The sequence below is a fragment of the Eleutherodactylus coqui genome, chromosome 9, assembly GCF_035609145.1.
Source record: "Eleutherodactylus coqui strain aEleCoq1 chromosome 9, aEleCoq1.hap1, whole genome shotgun sequence".
Classification (NCBI taxonomy): Eukaryota; Metazoa; Chordata; class Amphibia; order Anura; family Eleutherodactylidae; genus Eleutherodactylus; species Eleutherodactylus coqui.
In genome coordinates this window covers 81,379,555-81,398,033 of record NC_089845.1, presented here as the reverse complement: position 1 = coordinate 81,398,033, position 18,479 = coordinate 81,379,555, and the positions used below count along the sequence as shown (strand labels likewise).

The window sequence follows — 18,479 nt, the reverse complement described above, 5'->3', positions numbered from 1 at the left end:
TGCTGCATCCAGCTGTTCTCTGCACGGAGCGCCCGACCGTTATACAGCCGAGTGCTCCATGGAGAACAGAACTGGACTGCTTTGTTCTCCATACTAAGCCTGTTATAAGGGAGCGGGATACAGCTGAAACAATATCAGCTGTATCCCACTGTGAATCCCTGATAAGGCTCATCGTTGTCTTTCCCGGAGCAGTGCTCCCAGTGTCTCCTCCTACCCAGCGTCCGGCTGCATCCGCGGTACCCCTCGCGCCTCTTGTCACAGAACGTGCCCCAGGGTTGTAGCGGTTAACTGCTCCCGACTCTTCTTACTCACCCTGTGTCGGCGCTCTACTTTATGCTGTAGTGGCTCCGGGGTGGGGGGCATTGTGGTGAGACAGGAGTGTTGAGTAGCAGCCTGAGGACGGGAGCGAGCCAGCCGTGCAGGCAAGGGAGACCGAAGTGGTGAGTCGCAGGACCTGAGTGAGGGAGTTGTGCAGCCAATCAGACTGGGGGCTTCACCTGGCTGTCAAACTGCCTTCTCCCCTTGTCGATGCCCACCACTTCCGGTGTCGACAAGGTACAATAGTACCCATCACCAGCTTGTGGTCAGCGCGTGCTTCAGTGTGACCACAAGCTCACAGCAGAGTTCACCTTTTGACCCTCACCATCTGATACAAGTCTGTGTTTTTGGAGCGCCATCCCTTTAATGCTCCTGTATGAACATTGGACTTCTAGAGTAAAGGTGAAGGGCCATTGTAGGCCGCATTTATCCTTGCCCTTTTTGTGTGTGTCTGTGGGTACATGATATTAGTGGGATTTAATAAAAGTTATAGCTTAATGCAAATAGGGGTTCATTTTGTGTGCAGGATGCCATAGAATAGACAGGGGTTGTCCAGTTACCTGTATTAACTGGGTCCGTGATGCTGCCCATATGGAGGCAAACACAATACTACACACACATAATTATTAATATTCAACACACATACAGTATATATACATAGAATATGTATACACACAGCGCAAACATTTTGAACGCCAAGGAAATCAAGATATCCTATTTCTGAAAACCCATGTTAAACACGACTACGACAGGAGAGGAAACTACTTACGTGTTGTTGATGATCTGAAATCTTTCCCCTTTCCTGAAAGAAAGATCTTCTGATGTTCTAGCTTCATAATCATATAAGGCAACAAAGACTGTAACACCCCCTGCAAAGATCACAAAGTAACCCAGAAGGATGTTAAACTACAAGTAAGGCTTCACCAAATTTAATAAAAAGTAGAAGCCCTATTTTGCTATACATTTTAAATGCTATGTTCATAGTCTCCAATTGTCACCATCCAGCTTCTTGCCCCAAGAACTCCATTTGATATGCCCCTCCCCCCTCACTAGAACCCTGTCACATGCTCCACAGTTTCTAATAGATCCACCTTCGAAATTCTACTCAAGATCCCTGGCCTATCCATGAGCATTTTAGATACTTAGGCACAACTTCAATAAATTGTCTAGTCCTATCTTACTGAAAATAATATAAACTTACCGGTCAACCCTCCGGGGTAAGGAACTGGCACTGGTGAAAATAAGGAAGTAGCCCCTCCAAAGGGAGTCATTCCAGAAGACCCACCAAACGGTGTCATGGAATGACTATTGAAGTTTGTAGGTGGTCCTTTAACTGCGGGCGACTGTGCAGCTTGTGTGGGGTCACCGCCATATTGGGTAATAGGTTCCTGTTTGGGTTCCGATCTGTATTTTATTGATGGACCTTTGTCCTCTTTGCTCTTTATGCAGCCCATTATACCTATGTAAAAAAGAAGAGACAGGACTGTAAATGGCTGGAGTAGGCGGCAGCGCTGATGAGAACAAGGCAGTACTACACTAGACCATCTCCATGCTACTGCTACGTCCAACAGCAGAGCTATGGAGAAGGTAAAGTTCCCCTCTGCTCAGATGAATGCATGCTCTATCTATCTGGAGCTTGGGGATCCGGTTCTGCAGATGGCAATAAAGACTTTTGCAGCAGCAGAAGCTTCGTAAAGTGCTTAAATAGCAGCGCTGGAAAGAATTCTACTCTTTTCTTCTAAACAGAGCAATGATAATTTTGGCAGCACTTAAGTAGAAGTTTTAAAAGGGGTATTCCCATCTAAGTAAGTTATGTCCTATCCACAGGATATATGATATATCTTGCTGATCAATGGGGGTCTGACTACTGGGGTCCCCACCGATCCCAATATCTTACCCCAGGCACATTCCGAAGTCTTAACACTGGTGGCCTGACCTTCGCACTTCTGCTTCACTCTCTTCTAGGGGACATACGAAGATATGTGATTTCAATTGGTCGGCAACTATCTCTCCAGGGGTTCTTTCGAAGTGAATGGAGCAGAGATATGCATGCATGACCACAGCTGTCAGAACTCCATGACGCACCAGAGGGTGAAATCTTATGATCGTTGAGGGTCCTAGCAGTCAGACCCTGGCCATTAGCAAGTCATCCTCTATTCTGTGGATAGGGAATAACTTGCCAAGATGGGAATCTCTCTTTAAGGGCTTGTACTCCGATTCATGACTTGACAGGAGATTTGGGAGCAGATTTCTCTATTGAACGGGACTTATCCTCAGGTGGCTCCGTGGCACATCAAACCTCATACCTGTGCCAGAAATCCGGGTGTTTGCCATAGAGCCTATAGTAGATCCCTACTTGTGAACACACTGTAAAATGGCCAGGACAGCGTGCATGGCTTTACTATCAATACCAAAGGCATGATGGGGATGCAAAAATACACTAATCATTTAAGCTGCTCTATACGATGTTCCACAGACTGCAGTCCAGATACGGTGTCATACACAGATTAAAACAAGAAAACACATCCGGGAAGTGTTCAACACCCCAATTCTACTCACGTTTCACACTAAAATTAAAAAAGGAGTAAAAACAATAACTCCTTGCTTTGTCCTCTTCTGACAAGTTATAAAAAATATCCAAGATGTAAAAAAAAAAAAAAAAAAGTCCCCCCCCCCCAAAGGAAAAGTGCTCCCCTTGTTATGGGCCATATCTGCAACTGCAGTTCAGCTGCACTACAGGAACATTCAAAGCATCTTCTACGTCTGCCCTTCCCATCGATAGATGACCAAGAACCAGCGGAATTAAATCCGCTTCAGGAACCTAAAACGTAATGCCAAGACCCACAAGGGCGCAGAGCGGTGACAACGGTCTTTATCTCCAGCATTCTCCTTTGCCTCTGGCGATTTTTGTTCTTAGAGCCCAGTGGGTTTAACCCAAGAGAAAAATCGTGATTCAGGCGAAGACTCTAACCTCGTGTTAATGCTACAGACTAAACCGCGCAATAATTAAAAACATCTGTCCTGATGTCACACTACTAAACAACTACATAATCGCTGCTGGCAGTGCGAAGAGTCCAGGGACTTACTGGGGAGGATTATACGCTCGTACAGCGCTAGATTATTAACGGCTCAAGAATTTGTCTAAGGGTGCGGCGCAATTTTATGTAATAGACAAATCCATCCCAAGCCTTGGGACCCATTCACACAGGCGTACTGCCCGTCCGCATTCACTCCATCATTTTATTGTGCGAATACGGACCCATTGAATTCACGAGCGTAAGAAGAAAAAAAAATTTGCAGGATGTACTATTTTACCCCATAGTCATGAACCAAAGCAGCAGATGAAAGTCTATGGGAGCATAAAACATACAGTGAATACAGACAGTCCATGCATGTTCACGTTACAGCTACTTGTATGAAAAAAAAACAATAAACCAACAAATTATTGTTTGATCATCGGCCACCTTTACACTGAACGATTAATATGTAAATTCGAACGATCACCCTTCCATGTAAAAGCACCCTTACCCATCTGGACGGGGATTGGAAGAAAAAAAAAACGCCAGTGTTTTCCACCGGCTTCTACAGAAGCAAGTTGTAGACAAGCGTAGTGTGCATGCCTGTAATACAGAGCAGTAATCGTGTTCTTGATGCAGAAACGAGTTTTCCTGCCTCACATTTCCACATGTGGATTTTGCTCTTTGACGGCAAACTCTGCATACAGATCCACGTGAAAAACTATCAAAAAGATGTGGATTTTAGAGGTGGAATTCACGGTGAATTGCGCTGTGTGAACATACCCTAAATCTACCAAGTTGCATCATACTAGCAGATCGGGGCCTCCTGCACATCCTGATCAACTCTCCTTCTCTGTTCAACAGCTCATCGGGATCTCCTGCACATCCCGATCACAACTCTCCTTCTCTGTTCAGCAGCTCATCGGGATCTCCTGCACATCCCGATCACAACTCTCCTTCTCTGTTCAGCAGCTCATCGGGATCTCCTGCACATCCTGAGCACCAACTCTCCTTCTCTGTTCAGCAGCTCATCGGGGCCTCCTACACATCCCGATCACCAACTCTCCTTCTCTGTTCAGTGCTCAGAGGCCTGCTGCACATCCCGATCACCAACTCTCCTTCTCTGTTCAGCAGCTCATCGGGGCCTGCTGCACATCCCGATCACCAACTCTCCTTCTCTGTTCAGCAGCTCATCGGGGCCTGCTGCACATCCCGATCACCAACTCTCCTTCTCTGTTCAGCAGCTCATCGGGGCCTGCTGCACATCCCGATCACCAACTCTCCTTCTCTGTTCAGCAGCTCATCGGGGCCTGCTGCACATCCCGATCACCAACTCTCCTTCTCTGTTCAGCAGCTCATCGGGGCCTGCTGCACATCCCGATCACCAACTCTCCTTCTCTGTTCAGCAGCTCATCGGGGCCTCCTGCACATCCTGATCACCAACTCTCCTTCTCTGTTCAGTGCTCATAGAGGCCTCCTGCACATCCCGATCACCAACTCTCCTTCTCTGTTCAGTGCTCAGAGGCCTGCTGCACATCCCGATCACCAACTCTCCTTCTCTGTTCAGCAGCTCATCGGGGCCTCCTGCACATCCTGATCACCAACTCTCCTTCTCTGTTCAGTGCTCATAGAGGCCTCCTGCACATCCCGATCACCAACTCTCCTTCTCTGTTCAGCAGATCATCGGGATCTCCTGCACATCCTGAGCACCAACTTTCCTTCTCTGCTCAGCTGCTGCAGCATTTTCTGAATACTAAGGGCCAGTCACACCTTCAGAATTTGAAGAGGATTAGCACACGGAATTCCATGCCAAAATCCGCATTTAGGCCTTATTCACATGAACATTTTGCCACGATAAAACGTCTGATGAAAATCCTGGCCATCTGAAGCATTGGATTCCATGCATTTGTTCAGATGGGTGATTTTCCGGCGTGTAAACTTGTCTGCCTGGAAAAGATAGCACATACGTTGCGGATTCCGGTCTTGCCCCATCTTTTGGCTGCCATCAGCCGTCAGCTCCCATAGAAGCCTAGTGCTGCTAAACTCCCTCCCCCTCCGTTTGCCAGCAGCTCCCATAGGCTTCTATAGGAGCTTCTATTGCCGTGGTCAGCCAGCGAAGGGAGAGAGAGAGTTTAGCATCGCTAAATTGTCTCCCTCCGGCCAACGGAATTCTGGGCTGCGGCGTATATATACCACACCCAGCTGTGTGAATGGGTAAGAAAACGCGAGATTTAGCCACGACTTGCTCGCGGCTTTCTCTTGTGCATCGCAACGCCTCTGTGAAAGAGGCCTAATACTGCTAACATTCTGCATACAATGCATATGAATAGGATTTTTGTATCCCTGGTCACATGGTCCTGAAAGAGTCCACGTGTATATTTGTCTGCACCACAAAAAAAAAAAAAAAATTCATGAAAACAATCAAAAATGTTAATTCTTCTTGCAGATTCCAATCAAGAAAGCAGCAGTTTAGCCCCATTAATGTGAGTCATTACCTGCAGGTTTACATACTGATTTCAGGGGCAAGTCTGTGCCTTTCAAAATTGTAAGCGCCCCCCCCCCCCCCCCCAAAAAAAGAAAGAAAAAAAGCCCCAAACCGCTATCTGCTAAAAAAGCCCAATCGTACATCTGAACAGACTGCAAACATGTTCTGATGGGGCATAACTAGTCGTGAGTATTACTGCTTATAGTAGTGAAAGGAACTTGCTAATTGGGTTAGAAGCTTCTAACATGTCGAAAATCAGCATTTCCTCTGGCTATCTGTTGTGTGCTCACTTCAACAGAGCAGAGCTACAATGTTAGATACAACCCAAGGACAGGTTCGAAGAAAGCGGCCATGTTCATTTAATCCTGCACAACCCCTTGTCGGCACCAGGTGGTTCTACCGCTACCAACTATGAGGAGAACATCCTAGCCTTCAGATATTTGGCGCAGTGACAGATTGACAGACTACCGTTGGGTAGGAGCTACTGTTAGGCCGCTCTCACACAGCCCGCTTTTTACCACGATTAGCTAACCGCGGTACGTCATCTCCATTGATTTCAATCGGCTTCGCAGGCCAGCGTTACAAATGTTGCGATTTGCTGATGTCTGCACCTATTTTACTGCATCTTAGCGCTAGTTAACACAAACGTTGTAACATGCATTCAAAAACGCAGCTTTCTGTTTCGGATGCGGTAGTTTGTGAATGCATGTGTGAGCGCGGCTTAAGGGTGTATTTACACAAAGCCAATTTACTGCTCATGGGAGACGGGCAACAGTTAAGTAGGGGACTGCCTGACAGGGCGAAGTATGGTGGCCGCTACGGTAGCCGTAAAGGTCTGTCAGGAACCTCGAATACGGCTGGCTAACGAGGGTCTTGGTGAAGGCCGGGCAGCAGCGGTTCCTTCCTTGCCGAAGGCGGATGCACCTCCTAGTCGAGGCAAACCGCAACAGCATGCAATAGTGAAAAGCCTAGTACCAATACACTTTTGAAATGGGCCTCATTACTGCGCTTCCCGCCGCCCCGTCCCAAGGCGACGAAGTATTCAGGGACTCCTGATCTAAAAACAATGGCTAGCACTTCAAGCACCAGGGTTAGAGCCCCTGACAACCAGAGTTCCCGTTGCCAACCAGCACCTCACAGTGCACGCATGAAGGAAAGAGCCGAAAGCCCAGTTTGGGACGGCCCTTTCAGCATGAAGGTTGATCACCGGGTCCCAAAAACTGACCTGCGCTCAGTCACCCACTTTGCCACATGGAATGTCCTTACTCTGAATGGGACTGGCTTCCAGGTGGCACTCATCAACGAATTGGCTAGATATAACATCACTATAGCTGGCATCACCGAAGCTTGTCTACTGCATTATGACCAGCGCGAGGTTAATGGCGCCACCATATTACACTCCGGTGGCACTGACCACACCCAGGGAGTGGCACTGATCCTTCGCCCTCCCATAAATCAGTCCATGGAAATGTGGCATCCGATCTCTCCGTGTCTGCTGTACGCCAGGTTTGTTCATCGTCATGGTCACATATCCACCATTGTGGCATATGCACCAACTGAAGAACACACAGCTGCAGACAAAGATGCCTTTTATGACCTGCTTGCCGCCACTGTGCAGTCCGTCCCTCCGCATGATGTACTCATAGTGCTCGGCGACCTGAATGCAAACTCAGGTCCCCGGACTCCTGGCTATGAAGACGTTGTTGGACCCTTTGGCAAAGGCCCAACCAATGACAATTCACACCAGAAGCTGTCATTCTGTGCCTCAGAACGGTTCCAGAGATGTAGCATTCATAGGTTTACCTGGATATCCAACGATGGACGTACAAAAAAGGAACTGGACCATATACGCATTCATCATCGCAATTCTCTCAAATCGTGTTGAGTATATCGCGGGGCAGAAGCTCCAGCAAACACAGGCCACCGTTTGCTTGTTGCCGAAATAGCAGTTCCACTCAGTCCACCCCATGAGACAGGATCACAAGCTTCATTAAACGTTGACGCCCTAAGGGAAAATCCAGCACTCGAATACCAATATAAAATCGCAATCGAAAACTCGTTCCACATTCTTGGCAATCTCCCGAATGAACCAGAGGCAGCTTGAAATGTCACAAGAGACGCTATCCGTGAAACCGCAAAGACCGTTCTTGGATACCGGTGTCCCCGTAGGCAGCCCTGGCTAATAGATGACACTATGCAGGTCCTTGAAACGAAGGCGGAAGCCCGCCTTAAAAACAATCAAGCGGAATGTAAAAGGCTGAAGGGTGTGTTCTAGGCAAAGGCCAAGAAAGACAGGGAGTGGTACTAGAATGCTCTGGCTGATGAAGCTGAGGAGGGTCTAAAGTCAAAAAATTTAAGAGCAGCATACAAAGTCGCCAGAATCCGAGGGTCCTCAGGGACCAGCCGGCATACGCCAATTCACAAATCCGATGGCAGCCCTTGTACCAACCATGACGAGACACTTAAAACGCTGGCATGAACATTTCTCATCCGCCCTAAACCATCCACTGGCAAACCCGTGCCATGACCTCGATGACCTCGTATCGTTGCTGTGGATAACCATTCTGTGCCTACGGATGCTCCTTCATGGGAAAAGGTTCATTCTGCTATTCAGAAAATTGGATACGGACGCGCCGCCGGATCAGATGTCATTCCACCCGAACTGCTGAAATGTGCAATTGAGCCGATAAGCACTGCTTTACGTCAACTACTTCTGCGCGTCTGGTCTTGTGGGAAAGTCCCCGTGAAATGGAAGGAGGGCATCATCCTCGCCCTTTACAAGGTAAAAGGCCCAAAAACAACTTGCACTAGCTACAGGCCGATAATGCTCCTCTCGGTTCCTGGCAAGGTCTTCGCACATGTTCTACTCTCAAGGGTACAACCACTCCTGACCTCCAAGCGGAGACCCAAACACTCAGGCTTCACGGCAGGCCGCTCCACCATGGATGCCATACTCGCGCTTAGGCTCCTCTCAGAGATACATAGAGAATTTAACAAACCACTCCTCGTCACGTATGTCGATCTCAAGGCGGCGTTCGACTCGGTCAACAGAGAAGCTCTCTGGAAGGCACTGCGTGACATTGGCGTACCCACGTCCCTTCTAAACCTACTAAGAGACATGCATCAGGGCACATCTGCCAAAGTCTGTATCAACGGTTCAACCTCTGCTAGTTTTGGGACCTCGTCTGGTGTTCGACAAGGTTGCGTCTTGGCTCCAGCACTCTTCTGCAGGGCCATGGACTGGATTCTTCAGCATATTGTCCAACATAATGGGGTCACTCTTCCGGAGCACCACTTTGCCGACCTGGACTACGCCGACGATGTTGCACTTTTGGATGTCACATCTAATAATCTGAGGCACTCATTGAACAGTTCGAGTTCGAGGCATGCTGTCTTGGGCTTCACATCTCCTGGCAAAAAACCAAGCTGCAGAATCTAGGAGCCAGCGCAATGCCTCTGGACCTAGACGTAAACGGACAGAATTGATGCCGTCAATGAGTTAGTGTACCTCGGCAGCATTCAACACACAGATGGGAGGGCGATTTCAGACATCCTGCAGAGAATAGTGCTGGGAGCCTCAGCGATGAGGTCCCTGGATAAACTCTGGTGGAGGCAGAACATAACACTCAGGACTAAGATTCGATTCTACTAGACCTGCGTTATGCCAATATTATTGTCCGGCTTGGAGACTTGGACCTTGCTGTCGCAAACCACTGAGTGTCTGGAGTCCTTTCACATGCGATGCCAACGCCAGATTCTCCGTGTCCTTTGGTTTGACTTCATCAGAAACAGCGAGATACAGGCTTGCATCAATTACAAAAACAATAACAAGGAGATGACTTGCACTTTTTGGTCATGTTGCAAGCTTGTCAGAAGCTGTTCCGGCCCACAGTGCTCTAACTGCAGCAATTGCTGGGAAAATCGAGAGACAACCCCCTGCCGGATGGCGGAGGCCCCCTGGTTGTCCGCGGCACTCGTGGGTGCAACAGATAGGCAACGGTACCCTCCTCCGACATCAACAACGAATGGAACAATGCTCTTGGTCGTAGTCATTCTAGATCGGTGCTCAAGCGAGATAACTAATTTGCTGCAGGTTTTCTGCAACAGTAAAAATCCACAAAAAATTGGAGAGTATGGTTACAGGGGGCGGAGCTATCCTCACGCTCCTGGATGCTGGATGGCTGTTACCACCGAAGCCTGACAGATCGGCTGCACAAGCGCACGTAACAAAATGCATTCCTTGCCGATTGACAGTTTTTGAAATATACTCCCTCATTTGAAGAGGTGGATACGCTGCGGTTTTAAATTCCCCTCCGCATGGCCATTTCCGCAGCGGATTTTTCCAGCAGTGTGAGGACGGGATTTTTAAAATCTTCTTCACTTTGCTGCTACTATAAATGTTGCATATTTTCCCCGTGGAGGGTCCACACAGAAAATCCACAGCAAATTTCCCCATGTGAACATACTCTTAAGAATATTTTCCAGTACCAGCAGGCGTTGATACACCAAGGCCCAATATCCACTAGAGGATTTGATCTGTGGCACCCACGCGGGAGATCTGCAAATCAAGCCGCCCATAGGGATGCATTAGCATCCGCAAAACAGTTAAAAGCATGCGGATGTAATTTTTTCCCAGCGTGTGGATCACACTCATGAAAAGAAATCGCGGCATGCTCCATTTTTCTGCAGATCTCTTAGGGTCAGCTTCCATTGAAGTCGATGGAAGCCGTCCGATCCGCAACACACCCGCAGCTGACACTGTGGATGTGCCGCGGATACGAGGGAAAAGCTGGAGATTTGCACTGCTCATGTGGCCGTCGCGGAGGAAACCACCACTGTACCTGTACAGGTAGGAAAACGTCTATGTCCATGTCTGTGGGCAAATGAGGGATTCCGCTGCAGGATTCAACAGATGGAATCCGTACGTGCAAGTGGACATGAGGTGCAAGTCATAACATACAACCTGTGCTGATATTTCCCCGTCTTTACGTCAGAATGTCCATTTCTGGCAGCTTCTTGTTGCATCGTCATCAGCTGCAGGTGCGCAGTAATGACTTCAAGGGGCCGAACCGCTTGCATGCCTGATCACTAAAGAACATAGATGCGGGGACGCCGCGAGGACATGGAATTTAGGTTACAGAACACTTACAACAATGGTCTATAAGCAAGTCTGTAGATATCTGGCGGTTCATCTACTTTAATGCACTATAATAACCATTGTAAGGTCCCTAATGGAATCTAGAGGATAATAGCAGAGAATACAAGATGTCGAATGTGTTCTGAGAGCCCGCAGGCGGTATCTGTACTCACGGGATATTCTACACACTATTCTCAGCATTGTACTCAAGAAAACAAATTCTACTAGGTCTTACCATGTAAGCAGCTTACTAGTAATCAGAAAAGCCTTCCAGTCCAGATCTGCGCAGGCCGCGGTGCTTATACCCTGGAGTTCCAGCGCCACGCTTACCCACATGGCAGAAACGGATATTGGTCTGAGTTTGTCGGCCAGATCTTGCACTCGCCATGTAATTAAATGCAGGTGGGGCTACACTGATTGCAGCTGGCACCTGGACCTCTCAGCTCAATAACCATGGCGAGTCCAGGTGCCGGTATCAGCCAGCGGCTCTCGACGCTGTTGTGTAGCAGCAGTCTACGTCCCCTTTCACACGAGCGTATGCGTAATGAACCAGGTTTTTTTTGCACACGTATCAGTGTATTTTACTTTACTTTTTCCGTTTGCATGGCATTTTTATTTGCATGCGGCAAAAAAAACATGCACCGATTGAGATGGCTAATTAGTTTATTGCGTTCCAGATAAGCTCTTTTTCCGGCGCAATTAGCGATTAACACATCTCCTAATTTATTGTGCATTTGCGCATCCCGATTGACTTCCACGGGTCCTAAGACCGGATTCATGTGTGCATGCAAATAATTTGCACGCACAATACGCAAAATATAGAACTCAATGGGTTTGTTCAAATGCGTATATTTGGTTGTACAATTACATCGCGCAAAAAAAATAAATAATTAAAAATGCAGAACGCTCTATTTTCCTGTACATTTGTATAGGGAAAGAACTCCTTAAAATAATTGGCCATTTCAATGGCTGACAGCAACGTGCACGCAATGCTTGATGCGCAAAAACACATACGCTCGTGTGAATCTGCTCCAAGCCGGAAATCCTAATTATAAAAATTAATAAAGGGTTTGATCTTGTGAGGACAACCAGTGTCCATATATCCCATTAGGGTGAGGACCGCATGACATATACCTTCGACTCAAACTTAAAAGCTCAGGGTAGAGTCACACTCTATGGTTCAGTTAAACCTGTATGAAAAGCCGCATGCAGTAGTTAGGCCCAAGATTTTACAGGTGAAAGATGGAAAATAAATGCATTTCACTTGTAAGAACTCTGGGGCCAACTACGGCAGCACAAGTGCCCATGGTCAGTTAATACGCCCTCATTGTGAGGAATCCGTTCTGCTCTACTCGAGCTCCAAGGAATGCCACTGACAGGTGCTGCTGATACAAGTCCCTCCTCGAAGCCCTATTACATTCATGACCATTCTTACTAGAGATCTATTTCTGAACAAAAGCCATACACAAAGATAAATGCAGAGAAGTAACACTAGATTCCACCCCAACATGAAGACCCCCACAGCAGGTGTGAAGACCCCATAACACTGCTATGAGTTCTGTGGGGGCAGCTTGTTCTGCCACAGTAAACTTCTAACTTCCTTCAAGAATGGTGAACTTGTGAGAAGATCTTTGTACCACGTTTGGTGTTGTCCAAGGGGCCGGCCAGCTCCTATATAATAAGTGCCGGGCGGTAGATGTTGTGCAGGTTGGCAGCCGTTCACCACCTTGTGTCAATACTGCCCATTTCAATAGCGTTTGTGAACTGTAAGTGTAAATCAGGTTCTGGAACACAACCCTTGGACTCAAGTCCCTTTACCACAGGCCGGCAATTTGGCACAGACGTGTGTATGAACACTTGCTTGTCGGCCTGTTGGGCGTGTGTAGGCCTGCACCCGATCTGACGAAGGCCGGGCTCCCACGAACAGGTCGGATTCTGCATGCGAATTTCCGCAATGGAAGACCTGCGATCATTCGCGGAAAGTAATTGTGAATGAACACAGAAGATCGCAAATGCCAATCCGGCTTTTCTATCTGTTTTCCTTTGACGTTGCAAGCATTTCCGATGCCGATACACAATGTTAACTGCGTATGGGCGATGGAACACTCACATCCATTAACTTCAAAGGGGGCTGTTCACACGGAATCTGCGGTAAAGTAGAATATGCTGCGATTTTTCTTCCGCTCACAGCATTTGCAATTCATACCTGCGATTGCCAACGAAAAATCGGAAACAAATGCCTTTCAAATCCGCTTGTATGACAATGAGTAAATGTTCATTTGTTAGCAAAGGTCATCTTTTGTGCAGCCAAAAAGTATAAAAAAAAAAAAAGCCAGAAAAGAATAAAAACATTGTCAGCTGCATACGTGAAGAGGGGATGCCAATATACATGACTTGTTCATTCCACCTCACCTCTGCTTTGCTCAGGCCAATACAGATAGGCCTAGTTGATAGGCACTCACCTACGGAAGCAAATTGCTAGTTAGACTTCTTTTACATGTAGTGATTTAGTCCTGTAATAAGATAATGTCCCCTCGGGCAAGCACCGAGTCATGACTGACTCCTCGGGGGATGAGAGAATCACATCTAATCACATCTACCAATCACACAGTGAGTCAACCTTGAGCCGGCTACCTGAACCACGTAGGGATTGAACCCACAACCTTCAGGTCGTGAGAGAAAGCTTAGGACTGCATTCTGCTGCGCCACACGAGGTTCTTTGCTCCTGTAGATGAGCGCAAATCAACGCGATCGGTGCTCATTTACTCAGCCTTCATATGGATCGATCATTGATGGGATCATTTCGCGGATAGAGAGAACCACTGTCGGCAGCACATCCACCAATCACACAGGGAGATCTGCGGCTGACAACCAGGGTTTGTCAGCTGATCGGGTGCAGCTCTACACAGGCTGACGATCAGACAAATGATAATACATAAGAACACTTGTCAAACTGGACTAAACTCAAAGGCCCTTTTAACGGGGTCTGATAAACCAGCACAAGTAGCATTGGGCAAACAACACAGACGACCTTACAGAATAACTCCTTTGATGGCCGTAGACAGATGTGAGGTCTGTGCCTGCCGTCTCATCTGACCGGTCAATGCTGAAATGGTGCGGGCATTGCAAAGATACAGAGGTGCAATAATAGGTTTGTAATAATTTAGGTTGGTGTCTGAAGTGTTAAAATGGTCCCGGCAGTGAAAGGGTAAAGCCCCTGCAGTTTCTCACACATCATCACAGCAAACAGGGCTGGAAAATCCAGGAGTCAATGAGCCTAGAAATTGGTAGCTGGCATTTAACCAAGTGTACTTTCCTCCCCATGAGCGCACTTACATGTTGTGTTACTGCACATGAAGCCGACGGGGAATCCGGGCCTTCAGGTAGAGCAGCTGAGCGAGATCAACAGCTAAAACATTTAGCAAATATTCAGGAAATTTAGCCTGAACCCTCAGTGCTGGACAAAAATATGGAAACACCCTGACCAATGGAACCTTATTGCTCGGGTAGATATTCACTTTTGCCCAGTAGAATCTGTTATATTACCTCCACTTAAAAAAACAAAACAAAACGGTCTCTACATGTTTTATTGATTTAGTTAAAATTTACCGGTAGTATTGTGAAATAGGATTTAAAATCCCATGTAACTTAAGGCATGCATTTCGTACAGTGTTTCCATACTTTTGTCCACCCCCTGTACATGACTACTTGGGCCACAAGAGACATATCCACCTATGATATCGATCATGCGGAATCTGGCTCTGCCTTATAGGGTCAGGAGTTGGCCAAAGAACACTTTTTTAAAGGAATACAACAACAAAAATAAAAAATTTAGAACCGCCAAGATTGTACTGACCCACAGAATAAACATGGCATTTTTACTGTACCATAAGCATTGTAAAATAAACTCCGCCCCCAAAAACTTGTGAAATTGCTTTTTTGCCCCCCAATTAATCCCACTTGGAAAACTTTTTAAAATAAAATATATTATATGGTACATTGAATGGTATAATGCATCTTGCAAAAAACAATCCCCCATGTAGCCAAGTCACCGGTAAATTTAAAAAAACTTACGATTTTTTTGAAAGTGGAGAAAAATAAGAACAAAGAAATGAACAAGGGCCTGCGACGGGGAGGATTACAGGTGCACGGATTCAAGCAGTCTCTCTAGTGTGAGAACGGGAAAGTATGGCAAGTCTAATGTTATCTAGCAGGATTGTAATAACAGAGATTGTTCCCCGAGCTGCGGACAACTTCCTATCACCGCAGCAGGAAAAAGGAGCAAAGATAATTGAACTTTGGGGGGGGAAAAAAGTTTCTCATAGGTAATGTACATGAAGAACACAACAGTTAGTGTATTAAAGTGACCCTCCAGTTGACTGATAAGACTTTCCCTACACATACAGGGGCGAAGGGGAGGATTGACATGTGCCTACTAGGTCATCAGTGCTGGCCCATTCCGGAGCAAAGGGGGCAGTGAAAATGTGGAAGCCACTATAAACATGACTAGGGGACTTTAGAGGAGACAAGCTGTGGCTCTAACATTGAAAGAAGGGCACCAGATATGTCAATATGCATTCTGTGAACGGGAGGGTCGCTTTAAAGGCCAAGTTTCCATTTTTCTGCATATTTACATGCCGTTTTTCGACAAAGGTGCAGTGAAAATATGGGATAGAAATATAAAAACCGGCAAAAGAGTTACGAGTCGCTAATGGCCACCAACAAAGAATCAGAGGATTTCATAGAGAACAACAATGTCCCTGACCCGGGTGAGAAGGTAAAATGGCTAAAACACATGGCACACAAATGCTGACTTGCATCCTGGCTTCCCCTCCCGTGCCCAGCTGCCAAGACATAATATGCTGCCCCTCAGCAGATACACACGTGCCATGGTATTGTGGTTTGGCTTTGTAAGGGACAAATAATAGTTTTGGCTCTACGCTGCACAGGGGTCAGATGCCCCGATTTATAGCTTCGGTTCAAAGACTTGGTTGGAAAGTTAAACCGCCGCTTCACCCGGTGTGAATAATCGGTTATGATGCATCATTCAAGAATTCGTCAAATATATTATTCAAGGTTTTAAATAAACTACAGAAAATAGTTCAAACTCCCATGTGTATGGCCAGTGATGACTATTCTCTGGCCACCGAAACAAACTGCTGAACATTAATGATTCATCGCGTAAAATGAGCCCTCCTGCCGTCGCGCCAGCCGCACAAACTACACGGAAACATTAACATCTGTGAGAAATAAAACAAATTGTAGCGCTGCGCACATCTGCTCGTCGTTAATGAGCGGCTGCCGTATAGCTGACACGGTCAGATCGGGGCTTTTTCCACTGGTCAGATTTTTATCCTTCAACTATTTAATCCAGAGGTTATTAAAAGCGGGGGGGGGGGGGGGGGGGGGGGGGAAATCTCCCCCCCCCCCCCCCCGTTTGCATGAATATCACATCTTATTATAACGCTACCGATATTCGGTCTTCAACCTGATGCCGCAATGAACAAAGTGCGAAGACAATAAAGTTCAGTTTCTTGGCACTTGAAAAGGGCATTGTAAACAGCCGCTAAAAACTGCGGCGGTCCATCAAGATATCTAACGAAACTTCTCAGCGCTGCAAATGAAGGCATCAATGTTGCTATGGAAACCATATTTTTTGGCTGGTATGCTTTCCTGGAAACCTATTCCGACTGACAAGCTGACAGTAATGTAAGAAGCATCATCAAGCATTTGCCAATATTCCTGCCATTAAAGGTCAAGCACACTTTCAGATGAGAAAATAATATAGTTCTACCAATACGGATGAAAAGTGTAAAGAGCCGTTCGGTCATGGCTGTCATATTTTACAGTCGATGGCTCTAGAAATTCTAAAAATCTTGTTCATGAAATGCATCAGGTGAAAAATGTTAAAATTCTCGGGTTTTGCAAACACTAAACTAACTCCTTGGTGCCGCAGCTAGTTTTTGTTCTTTTTCATGCCAACCTTCCAAGAGCCATTGAGATATCATTTTCATGGGCAGCGCATGGCACCGCATGACGTATTATTAGTCGGAACGCTTTTTAAAAAATGAACTGGAACGAGAAAAAAATAAATTTGAAATTCCGACATTGCATTTTAGGTTTTGTTTCCTTAGAGCCCATCACGTAGTAAAAATCTCCAAAGCCTAGAAATTATCTGTCCTGCAGCCAAAGTATTAACTTTTTTTTTTTAATAGTTTGGACTTATTAACACAGCGATATCAATTCTGTCTTTTTACATGATTAATAGTAAAATTGTTTTTAATATTTTGGCTTTTTTTATTTCTAAAAAAAATATGTTTAAAAGGAATGCTGTCATCAATATTTACCACCCTAAAACAATCCCAACCATTAGTGGATAATATAAAGTACCATATATACTCGAGTATAAGCCTAGCTTTTCAGCACATTTTTAAATGCTGAAAAAGCCTCCCCCTCGGCTTATACTCGAGTGAGGTTAAACACAACGAAAAACCTGCAATACTCACCTCCCAGCCGGCGTCTGTGTCCCCAGCGCGAAGCTCTCCCCAGTGGTGCAGCAAGCTGCTTGAGAATTCCCCTGCCATCAGCGCTGTGTAGGTAAGCTCTGTGATTGGATCGAGCACCAGCCAATCACAGCCGGCGCTCGATCATTCACAGCCATTCAGTGGATGACATCACTGAATGGCTGGAAGTGGTTTATCGAGCACCGGCTGTGATTGGCTGGCGCTGGATTCAATCACAGCGCTTACCTACACAGTGCTGATGGCAGGGGAATTCAAAGCCCAACAGGGACAATCTCAAGCAGCTTGCCGCACCGCCGGGGGGGAGCATCGCGCCAGGGACACAGTTGCCGGCTGGGAGGTGAGTATTGCATTTTCTCTTTACCTAGTATATACTGGAGTATAGCTAGGCTTATACTCGAGTCAATAAGTTTTACCAGTTTTTTTGCGATAAAACTTATTGACTCGGCTTATACTCGGGTCGGCTAATACTCGAGTATATACGGTATATAATTACCTCATTTTCTTGTCAAACTACTACAATTGCCCTAAAAGCAAGACTTTTTCCCAGGAGTGTACAATATGCAAATAGTCTCCAGGCCATTGGATGGTCCATTGCAAGGCTTTCTCTTCAGTCTTCCAAAACCCCATCCCTTGCTGAATGACTGACATCCTCAGCTCTGTCTGTTATAGACAGCCGGGTCTAGGTATATAAGCAGTGATGTCAGAAAGGCTTATTCCCACAGCAGGGCAAGTCTCTGCCCCCGTGCCTAGTCCCTTGCTGATGAGACTTCGAGGCCTGTCCACGGGCGTATTTTCATTGCGTTGCCCATGGCGATAATACGGCCGCGGGGAACACAGTGAAAGCTTTCCATAGCGTTGCTATGGAAAGCGCTTCCCCCCTATCCACGAGGGGAGAATCATAGTGGGTGGCAATTCGCAGCATGCTGCAAATTACAGAGATTCTCCGTGGTCAGCCTAGATAGGCGGGATACCGCAACGCCCGTGGACAGGGGGCCTAA

At 46.6% G+C, this 18,479-nt stretch overlaps 1 protein-coding gene across 1 annotated transcript in view; it reads right to left on the bottom strand.

Annotated features, from left to right (window-relative positions):
• The window catches only part of YES1 (YES proto-oncogene 1, Src family tyrosine kinase), a 54,346-nt gene that overhangs the window by 16,480 nt on the left and 19,387 nt on the right, over positions 1–18,479 (bottom strand). The window contains exons 3-4 of the mRNA XM_066579612.1: positions 1,520–1,777; positions 1,088–1,187 (exon numbers count right to left, since the gene is read on the bottom strand). Of these exons, the coding sequence (XP_066435709.1) occupies positions 1,088–1,187; positions 1,520–1,772 (353 nt within the window). The 5' untranslated portion in view covers positions 1,773–1,777. The remainder of the gene's footprint in view (positions 1–1,087; positions 1,188–1,519; positions 1,778–18,479) is intronic.